Below are 25,910 nucleotides of genomic sequence, written 5' to 3'. Positions count from 1 at the left end.
CGTCACCTGGAATTCTGCAAGCTTGGCAGTTGCAAAAGGCTCCTGCCCTTTTCTTGTACTTTATTTCGTTAATCAGACTTCAGATGTTTTTTAACTATCAAATTTTTGCATATTAAAGTAAAAAGGGACATCATCAATGCCATCGTGCATGATCTGTGCAAAAGACAAGGAAAAAGAATGTAAAGAAGTAGTGATCGAATGAACTGAAACAAAAAGAAAATGATTTGATTATTGTATGCTTGGAAATTGTTCACATGGAAAGGAAGAAATAAGAAACCATAGCTTTTATAAAGCAGTAGCCAAAGCTAATAAGAATCAACTTGTGGAAACAACAACTTTCTTTGAACACCTGTCTTTTAACAGTTTGCTGTAACTACAGCTTTATGAAGAATGTTTCCATGGTAAGGAATGATTTTTTCATTATGGCTATAAAGCAATAGCCAGAGCAAATAAGAATCAACTTCTAGGAGGAACAACTTTCTTTAAACACCCGTCTTTTTAACAGCTTGCTGTAACTACAGCTTTATGAAGAATGTTCCTATGGTAAGGAATGGGTTTTTTTCCATTATGGCTTTGTTGTGAAAGTGATGAACTAGAAGGTAGGTAATGATATCAAAATTCAGTTACCAATTATGCTTTTAAATTTGTCTAAGCAAGCCAATGCTAGCTCAAATTCACTCTCTTCCAAGGCAACAGTGAAGCGGCAGTAGCCAGGAATTCCAGTCCATGAGCCACTGTTGATGCACAAGCCTGTGGTCTTGGCAATGGCTTCCCTGATGTTTGCATCATTGAGCATAACTTCATAGGCAGCATCCTTTTCACCACTATTAGTGTCTTTAAGTGAATGGCTCAGCTTCACAGTCTTGTCGAGGAAAGGGGGCTTTGCCATCATTGAAACACCAGCACAGGGTTGAAGCACATGCCATCCACATTTTTCAAGGGCCTGTTAGAAGAATAAAAACAAGGAAAAATTAACTGCGAAATTTGAGGAAAAAGTTGCCGCTTTGAAATATTCAAAACAATCCCTTCAAGGACAATAAATAAGACTATGCCAGGCATGGAATAACTTGATTTGGAAGAAGCTGAGTGTAATTGCTGTCAAAACACAGTTTAGTAATTGATAGAGATCAAGTTCCTGTTTTTTCTAAAATTGCATTGGGATAAGATATCAATCAATGCTGCTTTAGATATAGTTTTACACTTCAATAAAGCAAAATAATATATCTTTCACGCCTTGATAAGAGATGCCAAGTTAAATGTAGTAGACAGTATGAGTGAACGCATCAGGATGGAAGGGGAAGAAGATGTTACCTCTTTCAAACGCTTAGTTCTGACTTCCAAATTTCTAATTTGTTCCTTGACAATATCCAACATGCCTCCTTTCTGCTCTCTCAGAGCCAGCAACTTCTTGATTGCATATTTCTCTGTGCTATGAGGTTTGCTTAAGCCTGGATAGCTATGAAATGTGTCAATTAAAAATGGTTGGTTTAGAGCCACAAACCCAAATTCGACTGCTCCACTAAGCAGTTTCAGAGACAGTCCTCCAAGTAAAGAAACACAGAAAGCAGGGTTGCCAGAGGAAGATAGTTTCCGCAGAAATCCCTCCAAATTCCATCCACCCCAACCATCAAAGTCAAATTCCAGTCCTGAGAATGAAGTATCTATTACCACTCTTGCCCCGAATTTTGCACATGCAGTTAAAATGTTCTCCATCTCTTTGTTGCTATAAATCAAACCGGTTGGGTTGATTGTTGGACCAGAGATATATACCCATGGGTTTTTCACAGTCTCCAGTGTTTTGTTGAGTGTTTTCTCTGTCAGCTTAAATCCTTCTTCAGAATTTGTAGGGATGCTTACAATGTTCGCTTTCAAAAATTTGGCAGCAGAAACATGATTACCATTTGAACCAGCTGGAAAGCACAGAGTTCCACCTTCATGAACGCAGCAAAGGACCAGTTTACTAAAAAGAGCTTGCAAGCAGTCTGAATATATAAAAGCTGTGTTGCTATCAATTGGGAACCCATAGTTGCTCCTAACAAATTGCTGTATACTGTGAGTGACATCAATTTCAAACTCCCCCATATTTTGTCGTGCAAAACTTTCAAAGATAGCAGCCTTAACTGGAGAAGGCGTTGGCAAGAACCATTGATCGACATCCATATGTATAAGAGAGTTCTCGTCACCAGAAATGGACAATTCAGCATTATTAAGGACTGAGATTGCTGAAGTAGAGAAACCGATCACCTCAACTGATTTGGACTTTTCAGATCTCTGTAAGAAAGTAGAAAAAAACTCCTCATATGGGAAGAAATCTTAGATTCACAAATAACTAGGCATGGTAAAATTTTATTACGAGTGTGTTTGTTGAACAGAGATTTGGGTATTTTTTAGTTGATTTGGATATAAATGGAGGATTGGTAGTCAAACCCTCTAATTGTAGTGTTTGGTGAATGAAATTTGCAAGAACTTGTTGAGTTAAAAATTTCAAAACAAAAAACTCTCAAAAATTACTGCCAAGATATCAGTAGCCTCTATTGTCTTAATTAATTTATGTACTTGTGTAAGATGATTTCTTATGCAACTTAAGAAATTTGCAAATAAGGAACTTAAGAAATTTATTTATTTAAATTTTCAAAAATATTCACTAATTAATTTATAAATAAATACTTAACAATAAAATATGTCATGCCCTTATTTGTCCTATACATATCAACTTTCAACTATCAACTAAGTTTTACTACACTTTTAAATAAACAGTTAATAGAATTAGTTGGTCAAACCCGCCACTGCAATCAGCAATCAACTATAAGCCAATTGCCAAACAGGGCCTATATAGGAACTTGAATGATATCTAGAAGAAGAGGAAATATTTAACATTGGACAAGTGCACCTCTAAGAAAACATAGATCAACTGGTGTTATACTGTGATGGTTAGATTTTGAATTTTTCATTCTGTTATATTTTGGATTTGCTTCACTAGATTTTTGTAATTAGTTTTAGAATAGATGATAAAATCGGTCAAACGGGTCCTCAAATACTTGAAAAACACCGCATATTATGGCTACATTCTCTTCTTCAGACATAATCCCATTAGCTGGTCATAAAAAAACAGCCAACTATAGCCAGATCCTCAACTAAAGCTGGTCATTGTCACCGCTGCTAAAACACTTTGGGTGTTGCTCCTTTTGCAAGAACTCCAGGCTCATCTCTCTTGTACTCCTTAAATTTTCTATGACGATCTTAAAACCACATATTAATGTTGACATTTTGTTTTGCATAGCAAGATGAAGCACATGAAAATCAATTTTCACAGTGTTTAGGACCATGTTGAACGCAAAACTTTTGAGGTCAACCACATTCATGTAGCCGATCAACTGGCTGACACACTCACGAAGGCCTTACTCAAACCTGCCTTAGTTCATCAACTTCCCAAGTTAGATGTTTTTCCACAATCCCAAACTTAAAGGGGGCGTATTAGTGATACTTTAGAATCTTCCACACCTAGTCAGTTTGTTTTTCTATTCGTTAGCATTTCAGTTGTGGTTTGTTATTTGAATAATAGTTATTATCATGTTCAGTTTCATTCTCGTATAAATTCAGCCAATCATCAATGAATAAAACACAACTCTCTTCTTCATCTCCTCCAAAACCTTATAGCCTTTACTTATTATCAAGAGAAAAACGACTCCTACTTGTTTTTTATGTCAATATGAAATGGATCTATAATTTCACTGGTAAAGTAAGTGTTGCCAATGGAAGAATGGTGATTTCTATTCTATATACTTGAGAGTTAATGTGCCAACCTGTAAATGTGAATGCCTGTCTGTCAGTTGAAAGGCTAGAAGCTCGTGAAACAGATGTCCATAGTAGTATTGGCTAATCAATGAAGTATTCCCTTCAAGTACTTCGACAGTTTTTGACAAGGCTTTTAAGATAGCCTCATCTTCTGATATCACAAAGGCAACTTCTAAATCTGAATAGACCTGTGAAAAGGTTTGTGCAGCAACATATGAGAATTTGTCAAATCATAAACAAACTAAAAGGAAATTAAAGAGACTGAAAGTCAAATTAATAGAAGACCATTGAATTAGCCCTTGTAAATAGAAAACACCATTTGATAGGTTGACCAAGTTGCCTTAAAAATTTACCTGATTTTTTACCAAGCCACAAAGGATCGCTGCATGTGAGGGCAGAGGAGTTCCTGATAGATATTTGAGTACCCCATTGGTAACTGGAAGGCTCGATAAATCAAAGTGGTCAGATATGTCTAAGAAAAGACGAGACCCAATTTCTCTGGTGGCATCTAATAATTGCACAAAAGCTGAACTAGTAACCGACTCAAAATGAGCTATCCCGGTAACCACAACCTGTGGCTTCAGCTTTTTTATCAGCTCTACCATCAAATCTGACTGGCGCGGTGCATCAATGACGGTAAGAACATCCTCAGACAAGCCAGTTTCTGCAGTCTGCAACATGGACATATAAAACTCAGCAATGACATTGATGAAGAGTCAGGATTTAATTTAGGATTCAAGTTTATGATAATCATGTTACTTCAGTTTTGACTAAGTCTTGGATGATGACTATTTAAGACTCAATATTGGGATCTTCTGTCTATTGGTTCTTTCTGGTTTCTCCCGTAATTCTTCTATTTCTCTCCTTATTTCCTCTTTTTTCTCCTTTGTTCCTTTTGCCTATCAGTAACATTCCCTCTAATTATCTAACAAAAAGAAATCCCTCTTATTTCAAATTGAATGTCCACTTTTGAGCGACTTACTTAGATTAAAGTGCATCGGTAATTGAGGTTAATGAAGCTAAGGTGAGTCAATGGCTGACAAGCACAAGCTCAAGGTTGGCCCAACTAAAAAGCTTAAAGTTCAAGTTTTGTTAGGTCTACATTTTGTATTTTGTTAGGTCTACATTTTGTACTCAAGCTTGGCACAACAAAATAATCAAGCTACTTGGCTCAACTCAATTAAACTCAATTATCTACCTAGACAAGGAGCTTGAAGGTGGACTTCTCCTGTTTGAACTTAAATTCAAAACTCAAATAAATCCAGTAAAGAAACTAATACTATATCTTATCTGTACGTATATAATATTAAATTTTTTGGAATTTCATTTGGTGTAGAGTATTAAAATGCTCAAACAAAGATCAACTCAAGATCTAAGTGGCATGAGATTGAGCACAGATCAACAGAAAACAAGTAGAGTCTGAATAGTGCAGCTAAGTTCAGGTAACTCAAAACTAGCTTGACTGATGTACATGCAAAATCACAAATAAAACATACCTCAACAGCCAAAGATGTTAACCATTTCCTGGGTAAGTTTCGGGTCAGATGCTCATCAACAATGGCAAGACGGGGGGAGAACAGCCGAAGAGCATTCTCAATTGCCACAGTCCTCGAAGGAAAGATGACAACATTCTTGCATATTATTGAAGATAATGTCAGAAGTGCAGAAAATAGATAAGGTACTCAGATATGCTAAACAGCATTGCATGTGGAATACTTTAAAATGCAAAAACATTGTACCGAGGTGCAAACTACTTTGAATTATGAAGATAGGACAAGACTGCAGCTATATGATGTATCATCACTTGCAATGGTCAAGGAATTTAAATCTTAGCATCAAAATAGAAGATGTTACCAAAAAATTCTTACACTCAGTATTACTACAAAAGTTTCAAGCCACCTAACTGGACAGCATTAAGAATAGAAGATGAAACCCAAAAGGCATTAATCAGAATTGGTATTAAGTAGTAATGAAATGGAAAAGCCATAAGGTCACCTTCAATGCCATTTTATTGATCAAGGTCATAAAGCTAAGCTCAAAAACCAGAAACTACAAAGGAGACCCTTGAAGAAAGAGGTATATTACATTAGTTTCCAATATGCCCAATCAACCATTATAAGCATAACCTGCAAAGGTTTGCTTATATCATACAGCAGAATATGACTTAAGGATATTGAAAATCTCTTAAAAGGATGGACTTTATTTAATTATATTACATTAGTTTCCAATATGCCCAATCAACCATTATAAGCATAACCTGCAAAGGTTTGCTTATATCATACAGCAGAATATGACTTAAGGATATTGAAAATCTCTTAAAAGGATGGGCTTTATTTAATTATAGTTGTATAATGCACGAGCACATATTCGAAAGATAAATATTTTGATATTCCTTTATTTTCAAAGTAGAAAGGCTAGCTCTGAAGCACCAAATGGCATGTAAATTAATTTCCCGTAACAGCCTTTGCACTTTTCATTTATAACAAATATTCAACACAGAATTTTCTTTCTTCTCCTCCATACCTTAAAGAGTTAAACCTAATGACACTCAACAGAAGTCAAAAGGCAAATTCAGTGTATTGTATAATAATACAAGAAGAATGCATGTCGAACTATCTCCAAAAATCAAGGTGCCTTCTATAAGAAAATGAAAATACATGGAGCAATCAGCCTACTAGATCATTATGCTTATATCATATTAAAAACTGAAACCATGTAGATATTGCACGAGTTTTCGACATTTTTATAATGATACCTTAGCCTATCCTTATTTCCTCTACCAACCATCCTTTATTCAATTCACATCAAAATCACTTGGTACAACAGAAATTCACAAGCTCTTGATTTACAGAAGAGAAAAACAAAACTCCAGCAGATAATGAATATTTAGCAGCAGGCAAACTGATTTATCACGTCATTTGAGAGGGGAAAAGAGGGGGGTGGGGGGAAAGTCAAGAATGTTTTCTTACATCAGAAGTAAGCGGAATATGGTGGTACGTTTTCATAAACCCAGCAATTAGATTGCGAAATCTTTTACATCCAGCTGGTAGCTCATATGGGAAGTACGAATTCTCTTTCAAAATACTGGCAAGATAAGCCAGGAATGGAATCTTCTCATCTGCAACTAAATCATCTTCAAAAGATAAATCTAAAGAGCTACTGATCTCTTGGAAGCCACTTTTAAGAAATTCAAATATTACTTTGACCTGTCAGTTTAAAAGAATGATCAGCCATTTTATTCTTCCCCAAGCAGGGAAAAGATATCCACTAACTACAAGCCAAAATCATTATGAAATGCCCACCTGGTTTGGTTGACGAAGTTGACAACTGTAAACTGATAATCCATGAGAGATACGGCCACCAGCCTTTCCATAGGCCCATGCTGTTCGAGCACAAATAGGCTCATCTCCTGAAAGCCCCATAAAGAACTCAAAACGGTGTGGACTATTCTTCTCAATTTCTACTAAAGCTGAAATATCTGTGTCCCCAGCCTGCAACAAGATCTTTCAGTTGAGTACACCCGGTTGAAGAAATGGTTACAACTTTAAAGGATTTACTTGCCTGAAGAACTTTGGTTTGCCAAAGCCTGGTAACACGGAAACCACGTCTTTCAAACAGGCGTTTACAGACGCCTTGTCCCGGACGGCCTCCCATATTGAAGATCATAATTCCTGTGGGTTTAATGACAGCTATTCCTTCCTCAACTGCTCTGGCAATCAGACCTAAGCCAAATTGATCCTCAACAAATCCCTACATGGGAATGAAATTAAAGTTGATGCATTCAGAGAGAGGATTTTTAAATTTCTTTGTCTTTTTTTATAAGAATGAATGTGCACATGATATTCACAAATTTGACAGCAATCTTGTTGCCTTAGCATATTATATAAAGGAAGAATCCAAGACTTGAAAGAAGTTAAAATACATATGACTGATAACTAGATTGCATGAAGTTAATAAAGAGAGAGAATTCAAAGTTCCAAAATGTTTCTCTACAGAAAAGTTTCTAAACTTTTATGCAACCTAATAAATTATAATGTGCCTAGGCGTCCAGAGTTGAGCCAAGCTGATCTTGAAAAAGGTCCAATATGGAATAAAAAACATATTTCTTTCAAAAAGGACCAGCCAATGTTTGTGTCTTGGTTATAATTAACTGTCCCAAGGAACCTTATCCATGAATACAACTAAGCCAGAGTAAATAGTCAGAAATGTGAGCTTGTAGCACCTTATTACTTTTCTAACATACTGTGTAACATGGAACCAATAAAGAAACATTCAACCTGAAGTGCACAATAATTACTCAAGGCGTGTAGAAATTCCTCGCTTGCATTTTCAGTGATTAGTTTTGACATTGCCTCTGGGTTTGGATTAAGAATCTGCAAGGAGAAAAAACGATAGAAGTATTGCGGAATCAGGATTTTATGCAACTTCATTATTTACTACACAGCTATACCAGTTATCAACTGTCACACTACCTGAGGTATGCATCCAACAATCCGTTCAAGTTGAATATCACGTTCCCTACAATAAGATAGCAGGTCAGATTCATGAAACTCCACCCTATCAAGTAAGGTTTTCTTTTCTACGTCATAAATTGGTTGGCCTTTCTCATCAAAAGCGTTCATGTACAAGTTTATCCAAGAAACCTTCACTGCTCGTGGATTTATATCAAGTCCATAGACCTGCAGAAGATGAATTCAGGCACATATTGGTAGGTACTTGAAAGGATTGAACAACTAATTCTCCATGCATATAGAACATGAGGAACATTCTATGTTTGTGCCACTAGGGAGAAAAACTACAAATTAAAACCTTTTCAGGCAACCATTTCTCAGCAATGGCTATAGATATCCATCCGTTTCCACAGCCAAGCTCGGCAACTATCTTGTCCTTGAAAATGGAATCTGGATGCCTATTGAGTCCTTCATAAAAGGTAAATGACCAGTCTTCTGGTACAAAAATGCTCGGAATCACCATCATTGTCAGTTTTTTCCTTCCCGGATAGCCTACGCATAGTGCAAAATATGTTAAAGCAACAGAACTCATGACGTATGACAAGCATATTACAGGCTATAAATGCTTCTATTGTATAAAAAGGAAAATAGATAGAGGAGGAATAACTGCTAATACAATGGGATTCAATGCATGGACACGTGTTCGCACCCATCTTTCATTTGAAATAAATTGGCGTGAGATAAACAGTAGAGATCCAATCAAACTATAAAAATCAATATTTCAGATGTTGATAAAAGAAAAATGTTAAGATGTTGAAGGAATATGGTTCAGGACAAGCAATCCAAACTCATTAACGCATCCTATGGCCATATATTTATATGTAATTAGAAAAGGATGAGAACACAAGTTCGAATTTGGAGAAGTATACTTGTTGAAAGAACTTTACCTTCAATACTTTCGACCCTACAGGATAATTGGGATACTCTAGTTAAAGGAAAAGAAAAAAAAGAAGCGAGATGAAGATACTTTAAGGTTCGTGAAGCAAGCATCTACAAATCGATCTTGAAGATTGTGATAGACATTGGAATAATTCAAAATCTATTGCTTTGGCTTCAATGCTATATGCCAATATAAGGGACAAAAGAATTATGCCACAATTATGTGTTTGGTATTGGACATTGACGGCTTGAAAACACTATACTGGTTAAGGAACCCTTTGGTGGGCTAGCATTACAATCTCATCTGTATTTTGCAAAGTATATTTCATGTGATTTAGCAGAAAATCTTTCTGAAACGAGGCTTTCATCTCAAAGAATGCTTCTATGTTATTATAGTGGGACTTATTAATTTTGACTCAAATCTAAAACCTCTACCTAATTTACTTGAATTTAACTTCATAAAACATTAACAATCTAAACTAATAAACAATTTGTGCTCAAAATGATTGAGCCTAAACCCGAACTAAACCAAACCTGAACTGATTCGAACAGGGAAAAAAACCCAGTTACCCTATAATTTGGCCTAAATTACATGATAATATATTATTATAACATTACATACCAATTATTATGACAAAATACATGAATCATTATGAACAGGTGTATGTTATATACTTTATTCTAAATTTCATGAAAATGAATTATACTTTTTAATTAAAAATAATGCTTTTAAAGTTATTGTTTATTAAATAAATATGCATAACGATAAAAGTATATTGTAAAATAATTATAAGTATACCCATAGTAATTAAAATATATAATTTATTTTAAATATTAATATAAGATTATCATTATTAAAGCATTTTATTATTTATTTAAAAGATTACTATTGTAAAAATATAACAAACTTATTAACGAAAAAATACAACAAGTTTATTAATTTGTCAAATCCAACAGTTTGATTAAAAATAAAGATATGAGATTTAACTTACAACCGATTAATTAAATTTTATCACTATTACAATAACTCCATTTAAAAACACTATTATAATTACATCATGCTTCTTTTTTATTTTCAAGTTTTCGGACACTTGCCACCTACATAAAACATACCATTTAATCATTTTCAAAAATAGTAATTAAAAGTCTTAACATTCAAATAAGTTATTTATGTTTCAGTTATGTGTTTATTAAGTTGATTTTAAAAAATAAATTATACTTCAAAGTCATTTCGAATTTAATTTAAATTATTTCAAATTCATAAAAATATATTATTTAATATATATAATTAATATAATATTATTTTATAATATAATATTTTAATCGAGTTTATGCTAAAAAATCTTATCCAATGACCCATATAAAAAACTGACCTCTAATTTTACCTAAGTCAAGAGCCCAAAACTAATCAAATTCAGCTTGTGGACCAAGAGAGTCTAGGGATAAGGCTGAGGGCCGAACTAAAAGTAAAGGACCAAACAGGAAGAAGCAATTGTGATCCGAATTAAACGACAAAAACCAAAATTAGTTATCAGTTTTCTTAATCTGAAAATTCAAGCGATCTTGATTGGTTCTCTGGATAGACGATAAAGTAAAAACCATTCAAAAGAAAGACTGAAAAAGCATAAATATTTTAGAACCAAAAAGTACGGGTTCTTTTGGCTTTTGATAGCTGTGCTTATCGCATCCTCTTAATTTATATTTAATTTTTTAAGTAATTATACTGTTAAGTTGCATATCTATCGTTAATGCACCAAAATAAAATATTACCTTGAGTATGAGAAAAATAAAACATGTTTGTAAAACCAAGAAAAAGAATAATCCCCAAAAAATATATTTTTTCTTTTCGTATTCTTCCACTTTCTTTGAACTAAACACTTTGAAATCGAAAACAAAGCAGGAATAATTCCTAAGGAATAAAAAATGAAATTTAAGGGCAAAGGCACAGTGGCATTGAACACCTACCTTCATATTGGTCCAACTGAATGTCCTGGATCCGGAAATGGTACTTGCTGAAGCAATCATCTGATGATCCGACCTTGGAATAAAGATCCGAAAGGAAGACCCGGGAGTCGACGCGCGTCTTCGGATCCTCAAGCCTCTCCAGAAGCGATCGGAAGGCAGCGTATGCAGCATCACCCGATTGCTGGCACTGCTTCAAAAACTCCTCCACCGCCATGTTCACGCACACTTTCTGGTTCTTCTCTTCTCTTTTCTTTTCTTTTTTTACCAGTTTAAGAGAGCAAATATATACTTTTTTGCTGTTTAGTTTTCCCGATTTTACTTCGCTACAGGTTGGACTTTACTATTTTGGTCGAGGTCTCCAACTTTTGATCCTTCACCCGTCTACACTTCAACGTTTTTTTTATGTTTTTATTAAATTATTTTTTTGACTATTGGCTATTAATTTATTTTTATTTTATTTCCATGCGGCAATAATTTGTTTTCTTTTTTGGTCAAAGCAATAATTATGTTTTCTAAGAGTTCCAATTTGGGCCTTCAGCTTTGGATGCAAAAATGTATGCAAGATGGAACTTTTTTGTTGTACTATTTTCTTGTTTGGGCAATGCATTTCAGTTTGCAATTTTATCCCCACTATTGCTCTTAATTTTTCTAATGAAGTTTAAAGGGATTGGTGCGGGGATCTCAATCTTAATAATTAAAACATTAATATTTGTTTGGGTTATTAGACTTGACAAGGGTTTTAGGAGTATATAGTAAAATATTAAAAAATAAATATTTAAAAAAAGACGCGTAACAATTGTTTAAGGTTATTTGTGAAATAAAAAAATACACTATCAGTATACTGAATAATAACTCGTAAGTAAATTGATCTCTCTAAAAAAATAGAATAATTTTAATTCGTATCAATTTTTAAGTGAGTATTCAAGTACAATTAATCACAACATTAATGTTTTTCATCAATTTTATATGATTTTGATTGATAAAGAATAAATCTAGACCTCAATTTTCACAAATGGTTGTTTAAGTTCATCCTAGATATGGTTTTTAAATAATTATAAAAATTATTTATTTTTAGGTTTTTTTATATTCTTTTAAAATATTATCACAGCATGCCTGTGTCACTATTTAATTACTCCGTCAACTACACCAACATTGAACGATAAAAATGGATAAAATTTATAACAGAAGAATGAGACAAAATACAATCCAACTCTTAATACAAAAATATTCATGATATTTTTACCGTATTTCAACTTATTTATAATCTAATCTAATTACTCGTGGAAAAGAAAAATATCTAATCCAATTTAATTCTGCTACTAGTGTCACGGGGCTAGACCTTTTGTCTCGCAATCCGTGCAGCCTTAGGCGATCCGTTCGTCCAAACTCGCCCAAGTCAGCCTTAACTTAAGTGAGGATTCTTTTAGAACTCCTCCAAGGCACCAAATGAAGAGCGGAAGCGATTTATGCCAAAAGAAGAACAACAAAGAACAACAGAAAGAACGCTCGCAAAGTGTTTGAGTAAATGCTCTCTATTTCTCTTATTCACAAAGAATAATGAAACAGTGAATGGAGTGAGTACAAATGAGGGGGAGGCTCTCTATTTATAGTTGAGCTCCCCCAAAACCGACGGTCAAGATACATTTACATCGACGGATGAGATTTAACCATATCCCTTAATTTTAGGGATTTACAAGATAAGCATTATCAAATCTAATCTAATCTTTACAAGATATGATTCCCTCTATCTTCTAATATTAGTTACCATATTAGCCTAAGTTGCCATCTCTTTATTATCGGGCCAACCAGGCTTCAATCTGACAGGCTTGTCCAATAGCTCTTTAATTGGGCCAGTTCTCGTAGGCCAAATGATCCCCATCTAAGCAATAGACCTCTATTGGATGTAATTGGTGCGATGGTCACGAGCTTTGAACTGCGGCCCGTGACATTCTCCTCCACCCATTCTCGCAACGTCCTCGTTGCGACTTCCGAATGGCACTGACTTGATTCGCCTCGGTCTCGTCTCGATGCCTTAGCCTTTCCCTTCCTTCGAGACTTTTGCTTCGGCTTATGTCGCTTCTTCACTCGAACCGTCCTACTCGTTTGTACATCTCGATGACAAGAAGTTATGTCACTCTCTTGTCCATATTCTAACTTTTCTCGAACAGAATCCTCTTGATTCACCATATTTGGCTTCGCTTTGCCCACAGTCTCTCGACCTCTTTGCTCAAGAACTTCGAAAGGGCCCCTACGTTCTCGCCAAGTCAACAAGTTAGAATGCAAAACACTATCACAGTGTTCAGAATGTACCTTCACATTTACTCTGGTCAACTGTCTCACATGCATCACTTCTCTTTCCTTAAAGTCCGATGCACCACTCACCTCTCCCATAGGTGGAAGCCTTGTCGATGACTCGGCCAACTCCGACGCTTCACTCAACTTGAGTCTCATTAGTTCCAGCTTTACTGTTTTCATCGCAACTCTTTCCTCTAAGTTTGGTAACAAACTCACATCTTCCTTGGGTAGAAGCCCCTCCGATGACTCACCAAGCTCAGACGTTGCCTTTCTTTTGACTCCGGTTTGCTTTGGACAGTTCTGCAACTCATGCAAACCACGGCACAAGAAACACTTTACTCGCTTCTTTTTGCTCTTCTTTGCCCTCTTGGCTTCGGCTTTTCCCTTGCTCAAACCAAGCTTTTTGGGCTCCTTGTCTACTCCATTGTTCCCCTCGATGACAGACTTCTTCGGACACTTCCGCAACCTATGCGGATCATGACACAAGAAGTACTCCACTGGCTTTTTCTCACTTTTGGCCTTCTTAGCTTCGACACCCCTTGCGCTCGAACCAAGTACCAAGGCCTTACCCACCGGCTTCTCCTTAAGCGCAGATTTCTTCGAACATTTCTTTAACATGTGTGGACCGTCGCAAAGAAAGCATTTCAGCTTGTCCCTCTTCCTCTTGGGTTTCTTCTTCCCAACTCGTGGTTTTCCATTACCACCATTGTCGTCGTTACCATTGCCATCAACAAAATCTTCCTTGTGATCCATTTCACATACACCCCTTTCCTCGGACTTGGAAGACCCAAGCTTGTCTTTCCCTAGACCAAGCTTGACCACGGACTCAACTACCGTCATGGCTTCCGACAACTTTTGGACACCTCTTTGTTCCACCTCCTGTCTAACCTACGGCTTCAATCCGTTCTGAAAAGCAAGCAATGCCTCTCTTTCGATCACCTCTGAAACTTGGAGCATGAGTTCCTTGAACTCTCGAACATACTCCCTCACTGTGCCCCGTTGCGTTATCCCTTGCAACTTTGTCTGAGCTTTTTCCTCGGCAAATTCTAGGTAAAACTATCCCTTCAATTCGCATTGGAACTCTTGCCACATCTCAATCTCACATTGCCTTTTATCTGTGGTCCTGCCTCGCCACCATAAAAGCGCAATGTCAGTAAGAAACATTGAAGCAGTGTTTACCTTAACCGCATCATCCATGATGCCTTTGGCAGGGAAGTAGTTTTCCATCATCCACAAGAAATTGTCCACGTCGCATGCAGACCTTGTCCCCACAAACTCTTTCGGCTTCGGGACATCCTCGTTACTGAGTGCTGCATTTGCTACTCCATTCCCCACGGCTGCTCGACACAAGGTTAACTCTCCATCGAGCTTCTCTATCCTTGTGCTCAAAGCCCTCGTCGTGGCCATTGTTTCCTCCTTCAAAGCCATCATCATGGCCACGAGAGCATCGTTTCTCTCTGTCAACTTCTTCATTTGGAAATCTAGCAACTCTTGCACGCTATCCCTTTGGGAAGTGAGACACATGGTCACAAAGTCCCTGGACTGCTCCCTCAAGTCATCAATACTTTCCCCAAGCGCATTGCCCGACTCTTTTGTATCCTCCATGGGCTCCTCAAGTTTACCCACGCGTTTCTCAACAGCCGACAACATCTCTCTTAAAGACTTTCTCGCCAACCTTTGTTTGAATTCTTCTCTCGACATCCCAACAGTGCCTTTGAACCAACAACTTGGATATTACTTGGTTCAAACCTTGCTCGGATACCACTTGTCACGGGGCTAGACCTTTCGTCTCGCAATCCGTGCAGCCTTAGGCGATCCGTTCATCCAAACTCGCCCAAGTCAGCCTTAACTCAAGTGGGGATTCTTTTAGAACTCCTCAAAGGCTTCAAATGAAGAGCGGAAGCGATTTATGCCAAAAGAAGAACAACAAAGAACAACAGAAAGAACGCTCGCAAAGTGTTTGAGTAAATGCTCTCTATTTCTCTTATTCACAAAGAATAATAAAACAGTGAATGGAGTGAGTACAAATGAGGGGAGGCTCTCTATTTATAGTTGAGCTCCCCCAAAACCGACGGTCAAGATACATTTACATCGACGGATGAGATTTAACCATATCCCTTAATTTTAGGGATTTACAAGATAAGCATTATCAAATCTAATCTAATCTTTACAAGATATGATTCCCTCTATCTTCTAATATTAGTTACCATATTAGCCTAAGTTGCCATCTCTTTATTATCGGGCCAACCAGGCTTCAATCTGACAGGCTTGTCCAATAGCTCTTTAATCGGGCCAGTTCTCGTAGGCCAAATGATCCCTATTTAAGCAATAGACCTCCATTGGATGCATTTGGTGCGATGGTCACGGGCTTTGAACTGCGGCCCGTGACACTAGTCTCTACTTCATTTACTTAATGCATGCAGCTTATAACATAAGCCCACAGGCCCATTCCCAATCCCTAATTGTAATCCACGTCATTTCACTTGACCATTTTTGTCTTATGAGCATCCAACACTACTGTGTCTGAGTTACTTTATTTTCCTCCTTCCTGGCTGTGGAAAATTAATTTCATCTTCACGCTACACGTGTTTACATGTTTTCGTTAAGGATCTTCAAACTAATATTTTTCATAAAAAAATTATGATAATATATCAATATTCATATTTTTAGCATAAGAACACATGAGCTTGGTAATCATGATGTTAGACATTTTATTCTTAGCATGAACTTAACAGAAAGGAGATTGGAACCTCTTCCAACTGAACACAACACTAGTACTGATAAATATGATTTTATTAGCATTCTTTGGAGCATATGGGATACAAAGAAATGAATGTTGTTTTCAAAGGAAGAGCTAGAGTCCTAAGCAACAATTGGCAAGAAGCTTTCAATCCAGATGCTCAAAAAATGGGCACAATGAATAATCTTATTGTGTGGAATGAAACAAGATTAGTTGTCAATGATAGCATAGACTACAAGTGCATTGGAATATTTGCAAGGAAGCAAGGTAAAGCGGGAATAGGTATAGACTGTGTATTGATGATCAAAATAAGGAAGTTGTTACCAAAAAAAATAATAATAAGGAAGTGCTGTTTTCCTTCGCCAGGACAATTTGATCTTGAAGATCTGCAACAAGCATTTATATTTCTGATCCGAGCAACCTCAATTCTTACTCTAAGCATTTTCAAGAATGATGTAAAGTTTTTCACCTAAATCTTTCAACACTAGAATACTGATATCAACTGGAAGTTCACACCACTAATAAATGATATTGGGAGACTTGGTAATTTTAAGATTGTCAATGAAGAGAGGGAGTTGGTACAATATATCTCCAAACAAGTATTAAGATGGGCGAGGTTGGCTACATTTGTATTCCCTTACTAATGAAAGCTTGATCCAGTACCCAAAACAAAAAAGTTATTAGAGTCGGTCTAAAGAAGTAATTAGCTAAATATATAAAATATTGTAAAATATTTTAATAATTAATTGAATCCTCAGTCGAAAACAACACACTTAATTGAGTTATTAATTGAATATAAGTAATTAATTAAGCTCTCCAAAAATTAATTTCAGTTGTTAACTTTATGTTGTGCCAAGTGACAAAATTATTTCCCGAAAAAACATAAGCATTCTAAAAGAAATTAAAATCATAATCTTTTTAGAATTTAAAAAACATAGGGTTTTTAAAAAAAATTATAAATATAATAAAATAATAAAAATACTAGAAATTATTTAATAAAAAATAGAATTTTATAATTTTATAAAATTTATAAAAAAATAAAAATTTCAAAAATTATAAAAATATTTAAAAAAAGTAATAAAAATTATTCTATTAAAAGCTCAATTAGGTGCTGTTTTGGATTAAGGGGTTAAATTGATTATTAAATTATATACAAAAGTTTTTTGATTTATTAAACTTAAATAATTACAAAATTTTCCAAATCGCAGTATCTGTTTGCGATGCTTTAAAAGAAATTATAGTACTACAAGTGCATTGGAATATTTGCAAGGAAGAAAGGTCAAGCGGGAATAGGTTTTTTTGGCTGTTGTCTTAAAAATAACATTGTGATGATTCGGTTGTGGCATTGGCTTTTGCTTTTATAATTTTTTCTCTAATTGTTTTTGAAATGGTTGATGCTTTAACCTTGTAATTAATTGCTGTGGTTTCTTAAAAAGGCCAATCAGCTTGGTGGTAATTTTGACCATCTATGGAAACGCATTTGAAATAGAAATTATATAGGCAGCGACTATCGTAAGTATATATAGAAGACGACGACGCTGTCCTTTTCAAAAGCATTTTGAGGTTTTAGTTATTCTAGAATAAATTATTATCTCTTTATTGTCTTAAAACATTCTAAGATTTTTAATAATTTACTATCTCTATCTCTTTGATTGTCTTGAGACATTTTAAGGTTTTTAATAATTTACTCTCTCTAATTTGTTTGTCTTGAAACATTTTAAGATTTTAAATAATTTACTATCTCTTTGTTAGGTTCGAAACATTTTAAGGTTTTCTTGAAATATTTTGAGGGTTTTTTTTAATAATTTACTATGTCTTTGTCTCTCTTGAAACATTTTGAGGTTTTTAATAATTTACTATATCTTTGGTTGTCTTGGAATAATATTTTACTATCTCTTTGTTTGTTTTGAAATATTTTGAGGTTTTAAATAATTTACTATATCTTTGTCTGTCTTGAAACATTTTAAGGTTTTCTTGAAATATTTTCAGGTTTTAAATAATTTATTATCTCTTTATCTGTCTTGAAACATTTTGAGGTTTTTAATAATTTACTATCTCTTTGTTTGTCTTGAAACATTTTAAGGTTTTCTTAGAATATTGTGAGGTTTTTAATAATTTATTATCTCTTTGGTTGTTTTGGAATAATATGAGGTTTTTAATAATTTATTTTAAAGTTTTTAATAATTTACCATCTTTTTGGTTGTCTAAAGCATTTTGAGGTTTTTAAATAATTTACGATCTCTTTGACTATCTTGTAATATTGTGAGGTTTTTAATAATTTACTATTTTTTTTATTTTTCGTCAAACATTTTTAGATTTTCTTGAACTATTTTAAAGTTTTTAATAATAAGATTTAAACTTGAGGCATATGAATTTTAAGCATTTACCTCAATTGTTTCAACTAAGACTTCACTTAATTTTAATTTAACACTTTTAAAAATGTCTTTTACATAAAATTTTTCATCAATGTGCCTTAGAACTAGTATATGTTTAAATAATTTTATTCAATAATGTAATATATGAGTAGTTTTTTTTTCAATGATATTATATAATAATTTCATGTGTAATAATTTTTTTAAATAAAAAAAGGTAATATTTGATACACTCTGCTAATTTCAAATAATTAGAAATAAAATTAAAAGTGAATTTTATTTTAATTTTTTTGGATAATGTGTAGCTATTGGTGAAGCATCAAATATTCATATTTAATTGTATTTCATTTTAATTTTTTTCGGGATTCTTAATACATTTAGTAAGGCACCAATTCAAACTTTTTTTCTTAATATATATATTTATTGATATATATTAGCAAAGAGAAAACATAGTTGTTTCCTTAGTTTCTCCTGCTTACCAGCTCTCTCTAACCTTAACCTTGTTAAAGTTTAGATGAGAAGCACCTAACCATTAAGGAGAAAGGGGAGAGCCTGAACTTAGTAGTTTCCTAAAACATACTTGCTTCCTAATACATAGTTGCATGCAATATACTGCAATGCAAGGCAACATAGCTTGCTTTCAAACACACACACAAAAGAAAAGAGAAAACATAGTACTAGTAGCATGCAATGCAATGCTAAGGCATTGCAACAGGCATGCGTTGGTGTTTATTATTATAGCTATAACTAGTTGAGGGAGAGCAACGCATAAACATGGGAGGGAAGCCTGGGCTTGGCAACAGCAACGAGCGGATTGGCAAGAAACAGATTGTACTTGGCCTCACTCAGATCGACGGGTTTCTGACTAGTTGGTGGGATGGTCCAAGTGAAACACTGCAGCAGCCTTGCAAATAGCATGACAGTCATGGAAGTCCCCAGCAGGACGCCCTTGCACCCACGCATTCCGGTGCTGAAGGAGATGAAGCGCAGTTCTGACTCAGTTAGAGCCAGTGAGACCCCATCCCCCTTGAGGTGCCGCTCTGGCTTGAACTTGAGTGGATCATCCCAGAATTTAGGGTTGCGACCCAGACCAGTGCGGCTAAGAAGCACATGACTCCCTTTCGGGATGAAGTAATTGGCAACAGTTGTATCAGCCACAGAGACATGCGGGACATTGAAGGGTGCAATTGGATGGAGCCTGAAGGCTTCTCTGGCGCATGCCTTGACATAGTTGAGGTTGGTGAAATCAGTCTCTTGGACCAGCCTCTCCCTTCCAACAACCCTATCTATTTCCTCCGCAGCTTTCTCCATTATCTCCGGCTGGTTCAGCATCTCAGCTAGTGCCCATTCTACCGCATTCGACGGATTGTCTACCGTTGCGATCATAATTTCCTTCAAAAGTAATCCAAATCAACCTTAAATTCATTTTGCGTGAAAAATATATCATCTCTTCTCTACTACTTACTCCACTTGCATGCATCCTAATTTATTTCCAGGTCAGTACAAAACGAAACAACAGAAAGCAAAACATACATCGAAAAACGAAAAGGTATCGAAACTGCAAACCCCACCGACCAAGAAAAGTTTCATTTTTGTCAACACCCTAGAAAAGATGGGAGTGAAACGTCCAACTTATCTATGCTTAGTTGCAAGGGTTCTTTTTTCTTTCTGTCTTTGTGCTTTTGTGACATCAGCTGGGTTCCTGTTTCTAGCTTGCGTTCTTGCTTAGTGTGGCTTATACTACCTGAAATTCTGGTGCATGCCTGGTTTTAAGGTGTTTTTATTTTTGTTTGTGGTAATAATAACTAAGGTCTTGTAATATCAGTTGGGTTCTTGTTTCAATTTGCATACTTGTTCAGAGTGGTGCAGCCCAGTTTGAACTTATTATGAAATAAAGTTTTATTTGACTCACTAAGCTTAAAATAATAATAAAAAGTTTAAAAATGAAAAAAATTAGGTGCATGTGAAGGAGGGATAAGCTAGCTTACAGTTATTTGAGCCTTGATCTCATCCGGGGTAAGAATGGGGTCATCATGTGCATCTTTCATACTAATCATGACATCAAGCAAGTCGTCGACGTCCTCCTTCTCACCATTTCGCCACTGTTGAATCCTCTCATCGATTATTGGATCGTGATATTTTTGCATAACTGCAAGAGCGCCAGCCATAACTTTCTCATGGCCATCCAGATCAAGGCCTCTCAAGCGTGGAAGATAATCAGATACGCAAAACGAGTAAAGATACGCAAGGATGGTGAAAACAGCACTGATATGCTCTTCTTCTTCAAACCCAGGTCCTCCATCCTCCTTACCCTCCCCAAAGTACCTCCTGTTGAACAGCATTTTTCTTGGTACATTGCCGCAATACTGTTGTGATGCCACCCTCACGTTTACCAGGCCGCCTGCAGACGTGCACAGGTTATACACGTAACGCACAAGGTTATCAGCTTCTTCAACCCTTTTTTCATGCAGCCACCGGTGGCGGGTTGTGGAAAGCAATTCGCCCATCAGCACTTTCTTCATCTTTTTCCATTGGTCTCCAAAGGGCACCAGAGCTGTTGTTAAGTAGCCTTTAGTGGTGACATCAGTGGACATGCTAACTGGCCTCGATGCAAAAACAGCGTCCTGGTTTTTCAGGAATTGACAACTGATTTCAGGACAAGTGATGACAATTACATGCACATTTCCAAAGCGGATGCATGCAATGCCCGTAGTAATACCCTTCATCAGTTCATGTATCCACCTAAATGTGGGCTTGTTTATAAGCATCTCAGGGAGATTTCCCACAATAGGCCAAGGTTTCAGGAGGAGGGGTGGGAGAGGGGCTTGCTTTGTTTTCCCGTTACCTCCAGACAGGAACTTGAAGAGGAAATAGAAAGCGAATGCCATGACAGCAAAGGTGGAGCAGATGCTCAGAAAAGTGGCGAAAGAAATTGAGGACACAGTGATGAAACGACTCAAGGAAGAGGTGAAGAATGCACTAGCTGCGTTATCCATGGCTAACTTAAGAAGGGAATTTCTCTATTGTTTTTCTTGTGGTGAATTGAGATGGTGAGTGTCGATATTTATAGGGAAATATTGGCATAAAAGGAATCAAGAGTTGGAGTGATGAAAAGCGTTTTGTCACTCCAGAACAAAATACATTACTGGATGCCATTAGTAACGCCCCATACAAACTCTTGCAGGTTCTTTACTCGAAAATTTGAAACATATTTTATGTATTTTATTACCAACCATAAATTTTTCTAAGATTTTTAGTAAAAGAAAATATTTTTTTTGTATAGCAAAAATTCACTAAAATTATTTTTTGAGAAAACAAACACTTAACTAATACATCACAATTTAAAATTAAAAAAAATACATATTTGAGTTCATATTCTTTTAATAGTTACAATTATCATAATACCAATTAAAATAAAACTCAATTAATATTTTATTTTTAAAACGTAAAAAAACAAAAAAACCTTGCGTTGTATTTTTTTAAAGATGCATTGTATACATATATATATATGGTTTGTATACATATATATATATGGTAGTCCTTCAAATATATATGTTTATTTTTGTGTGTTTCCTTGTTTTCTTTCTTTTTCTTTTTGGAAAGGTAGTGTTTCCATGTTTTCACACTTTCTATTTATTACCTTTATAATATATATATTATGGTTAAAAGAAATTTGAATATTACAATTAAATTATAGGTAGAATGGTAAGATACAAATGATTAAACTCTCACCAATCCTAAGTTTTAATTCTTAAATATTTGATTTTTAGTTGTTTGATTTAAACATTTTATTATTTTCTTAAAAAAAATTCAAATAATTTTACTAATTGAATGTGTGTGAAATTGACTAGTAATATCAACTTAGATGTGAGTTAAAAAATCTATGTAATAAATATATTTATTAAAAAAAACAAAGCTTTAAGCTTTAGTTAAAATGGTGGAATTGAGATATTAAAAATCGTATTATCTTAGATTAAAATCTCATTATGTCTAGCTAGATTTTATATAATTAATATAAACATATGAAAAAACAAAAATAATCTCCATTGTAATATATTTTTTATTTTCTAAAGAAATACGTATTTAGTAATTTCATAGTTGAGTTGAAATCTAATTGATAAATTGAATGTAGAAATATATATGGTAATGCTATAAATACATAAATATATACAGGTAATACAGCCTCATCAGTTTTTGTGTTTCCTTGCGTTCATACTACTCTATTTATTAATTATTACCTATTCAGATATTCATAACTAATTCTTGGACGAAGAAAAAAATCATAATTAATTCCTTACTAACTTCTGTCAAGCCAAGCTGTAGAAATTAATTTTCATATTATCACCTTACCTGCCTTTAATTTGTATACTTCTGAGTGAGTTAAAATGTATTAATATCCTTTTTTTTATAACTTAAAATAGTTTTAGTTGACAGCAAGTAAATATACGTTTTTGAGATTATCAATGTATATGAATGAATCGTATTTACTTAAAAATTATTACATTTACTTTTAGTAATATTGGGAAATAATTTGCTTAATTATTCTAATATAATTCATTATTAGTAGATACATTTATTCATTAACAATGCAGCAAATAAAAATCTTATTTATTTTTCTCTAGAATTTTCTTATTGATTTTACCAACTCGACTTTTCTTCTCTCTTCTGTTTCCTAGTTTCCTGCGCATAAACTTTCTTTCTTTCTTTCCTTTTTTTTTTTTTGTATATTTGGTCTGGGGCATTTTTGAGACAACAAAAAGAACTGGAGTAACGTAACGTTCAATTGCTGTTTTTGGCATCTTAAGGAATATGCTTGTAATGAAGACTTTGTCGCGCAATTTAGCCATCCATCTCATCCTACACATTACACATGCACGCACTATATTACTACACGTGTCGAAGATGAGGGAACACCCTTTATCCCATAGGTTCAATGTTGAGATTTTACGATATTTTTAAGCCATTAAGTGGAAAGCAAAAATTTTTTAAGCACAATAGCAATGAATATTATTGATGTTATGACATATCGTTGAAGAGAAATAAATATTATTCTCGTGATTTCTTTAAGAAAACACATCTCAATAAAAAAGACAATTCTATCCATAATTAATCCATGTAAAATATTTTTCTTTATAAATTGAATTATTGTTTATACATGCTCATTAGCTGATTTCTTTATAATTTTTATTTATACATGCTCAATACTCTTTTTTTCTTTTTAATTATCTCGTTAAATTTATATATGTTTATCATTTCTATCGTCAATATAAGTTAGCGTGCTTTTTTAAAACAATTTCATTATAGGTTCCGATTATATCTACTCTTTTTGACATAATGTCTATAATTATCCATAATCTCCCTTCAACCCATAAATATAAAAATAATGCGTTTCAACAAACTCAAATCTACGTCTTCTTACATTGACAACAATACGATCATATTAATTGAGTTAGCACTCAATCAATAGTATTATATAATTTTTTATACCAACAACAAATAATAAAAGACAAAAGTGCAACATATATCAACACTCATAATAATCAATAAGTACAGCCAACTAAAGGATACTATAGAGCTTGTCGCAATCGAAGCATATTTTAGATCTTGTTGGACGTTATGCTACTGTAAAACACTTTTGGTAAGAGGTGTAATTTGTTGATAAACAATCTCTTTTACTCACATCAATGCATAAAATAATAAACAATTATAAATAACTAAAAGATATTCTAACTCTTGGGCGTTATTAAAATTTCTTTGATAAGATGTGGTACCATTTGTCGATAATAATTTTTTTTATTTTTTTGTAATTGATTTATTTATTTTAGTTTTGGCATCTGCAGGTTGTTACCCTAAAATATATGTTTTTTTTGTACGGACAAGAGATAGTTAAAAGCCTAAAGTGGAATATACATAGAATAATCAACAATTATGACCCACTAAAAAATATTCTAGATATTGTTGCACTTTATGCTATTATTAAGATCTCATTTGCAAGGATCGTCGTTCGTTAGTAGATATCACTTCAATATTTTATAACATTTTGCGAATTTCATTAATTACGAACTTTTTGTAGATCTCATCAGTCACAAATGCAACACCAATGAAGTTTGGTGAATCTAGTAAGATGTTCTTTATTTGTTCTCATAGTCTCTGCACACAAAAGCACGTGAGATATTCTTACGTTGGAAATAAAAACTTACGTGATTCTAGTTGGGTGTTACACTATTATTGAAACCTCTTTGCGAAGAGGTGGTGCCATTTGTCAATAATCATTTTTTCTTCCTTAAATTTATATATCTTTTTTTAGTTCCAACAATAATGCAGGTTGTTACAGTTAGAATTTGTGTATTCTGTACGAGCAAGAGATAATAAAAGTCCAAAGCAAAACAAGCATATAAATACAACCTTTTGCGGATTTCATTAATTAAGAATTTTTTGTAGATGTCATCAGTCACTAATACAACACCTAATGGAGTTTGGTGAATCTAGTAAGATGTCCTTTATTTGTTATCATAGTCTCTGCACACAAAGCACGTGAGATATTATTAGGTTGGAAATAAATGCTTATGTGATTTTAGTTGGGCATTACGCTATTATTGAAACCTCTTTGGTAATAGGTGGTGCCATTTGTCGATAATCATTTTTTCTTCCTTAAATTTATATATCTTTTTTATCTTCAACAATAATGCAGGTTGTTACAGTTGGAATTTGTGTATTCTGTGCGAACAAGAGATAATAAAAGTCCAAATCAAAACATGCATAAATACAACCTTTTGCTGATTTCATTAATTACAAACTTTTTGTAGGTGTGACCAGTCACTGATGCAACACCCAATGGAGTTTGGCGAATCTAGTAAGATGTCCTTTATTTGTTCTCATAATCTCTGCACACAAAACATGTGAGATATTCTTACGTTTGAAAAAAAAGCTTACGTGATTCTAGTTGGGCGTTACGCTATTATTGAAACCTCTTTGGTAAGAGGTGGTGCCATTTGTCGATAATCATTTTTTCTTTCTTAAATTTATATATCTTTTTTTAGTTCCAACAATAATGCAGGCTGTTACAGTTGGAATTTATGTATTTTGTACGAATAAGAGATAATAAAAGTCCAAAGCAACACATTCATAAATACATAGAATAATCATCAACTATGACCAAGTGAACGGTATTCTAGATCTTCGTGCACTTTATGCTATTATTGAGATATCTTTGACAAGGGTTGCGATTGGTCTGTAAATATCACTTCAATATTTTGTGACATTCTGTGGACGTCATTAATAACGAACTCTTTTGTGGATGTCACAAATCATTAATGCAACGCCCAATAAAGTTTGGTGAAGCTGGTAGGTTGA

General features: G+C 34.4%; 2 protein-coding genes across 3 annotated transcripts; both read right to left on the bottom strand.

The window, feature by feature from the left end:
• Positions 1 to 204: 204 nt before the first annotated feature.
• Positions 205 to 11,763, bottom strand: LOC107906306 (methionine S-methyltransferase). Of its 2 annotated transcripts, none has more exons than XM_016833268.2 (12): positions 11,151 to 11,763; positions 8,605 to 8,798; positions 8,268 to 8,474; positions 8,073 to 8,168; positions 7,357 to 7,545; positions 7,098 to 7,286; positions 6,765 to 7,001; positions 5,292 to 5,426; positions 4,149 to 4,466; positions 3,804 to 3,983; positions 1,312 to 2,271; positions 205 to 943 (listed from the first exon to the last, which is right to left on the bottom strand). In XM_016833268.2, exons 1-12 carry the CDS (start codon positions 11,362 to 11,364, stop codon positions 620 to 622), a joined length of 3,243 nt encoding a protein of 1,080 aa, XP_016688757.1. In that variant the 5' UTR covers positions 11,365 to 11,763; the 3' UTR covers positions 205 to 619. The 2 variants fall into 2 exon arrangements, with proteins under 2 accessions (XP_016688757.1, XP_016688758.1); XM_016833269.2 differs by lacking the exon at positions 11,151 to 11,763 and adding an exon at positions 9,194 to 9,543.
• A 7,360-nt stretch (positions 11,764 to 19,123) lies between these two features.
• Positions 19,124 to 21,602, bottom strand: LOC107906304 (phenylalanine N-monooxygenase CYP79D16). The gene is made up of 2 exons (XM_016833267.2): positions 20,546 to 21,602; positions 19,124 to 19,949 (listed from the first exon to the last, which is right to left on the bottom strand). Exons 1-2 carry the CDS (start codon positions 21,551 to 21,553, stop codon positions 19,305 to 19,307), a joined length of 1,653 nt encoding a protein of 550 aa, XP_016688756.1. The 5' UTR covers positions 21,554 to 21,602; the 3' UTR covers positions 19,124 to 19,304.
• Between the last annotated feature and the right edge of the window lie 4,308 nt (positions 21,603 to 25,910).

Source organism: Gossypium hirsutum, chromosome D05 (genome assembly GCF_007990345.1).
Source record: "Gossypium hirsutum isolate 1008001.06 chromosome D05, Gossypium_hirsutum_v2.1, whole genome shotgun sequence".
In the NCBI taxonomy this organism is placed as follows: Eukaryota; Viridiplantae; Streptophyta; class Magnoliopsida; order Malvales; family Malvaceae; genus Gossypium; species Gossypium hirsutum.
Note: the sequence above shows the minus strand (reverse complement) of the source record. Positions and strands in the feature narration are given on the sequence as shown.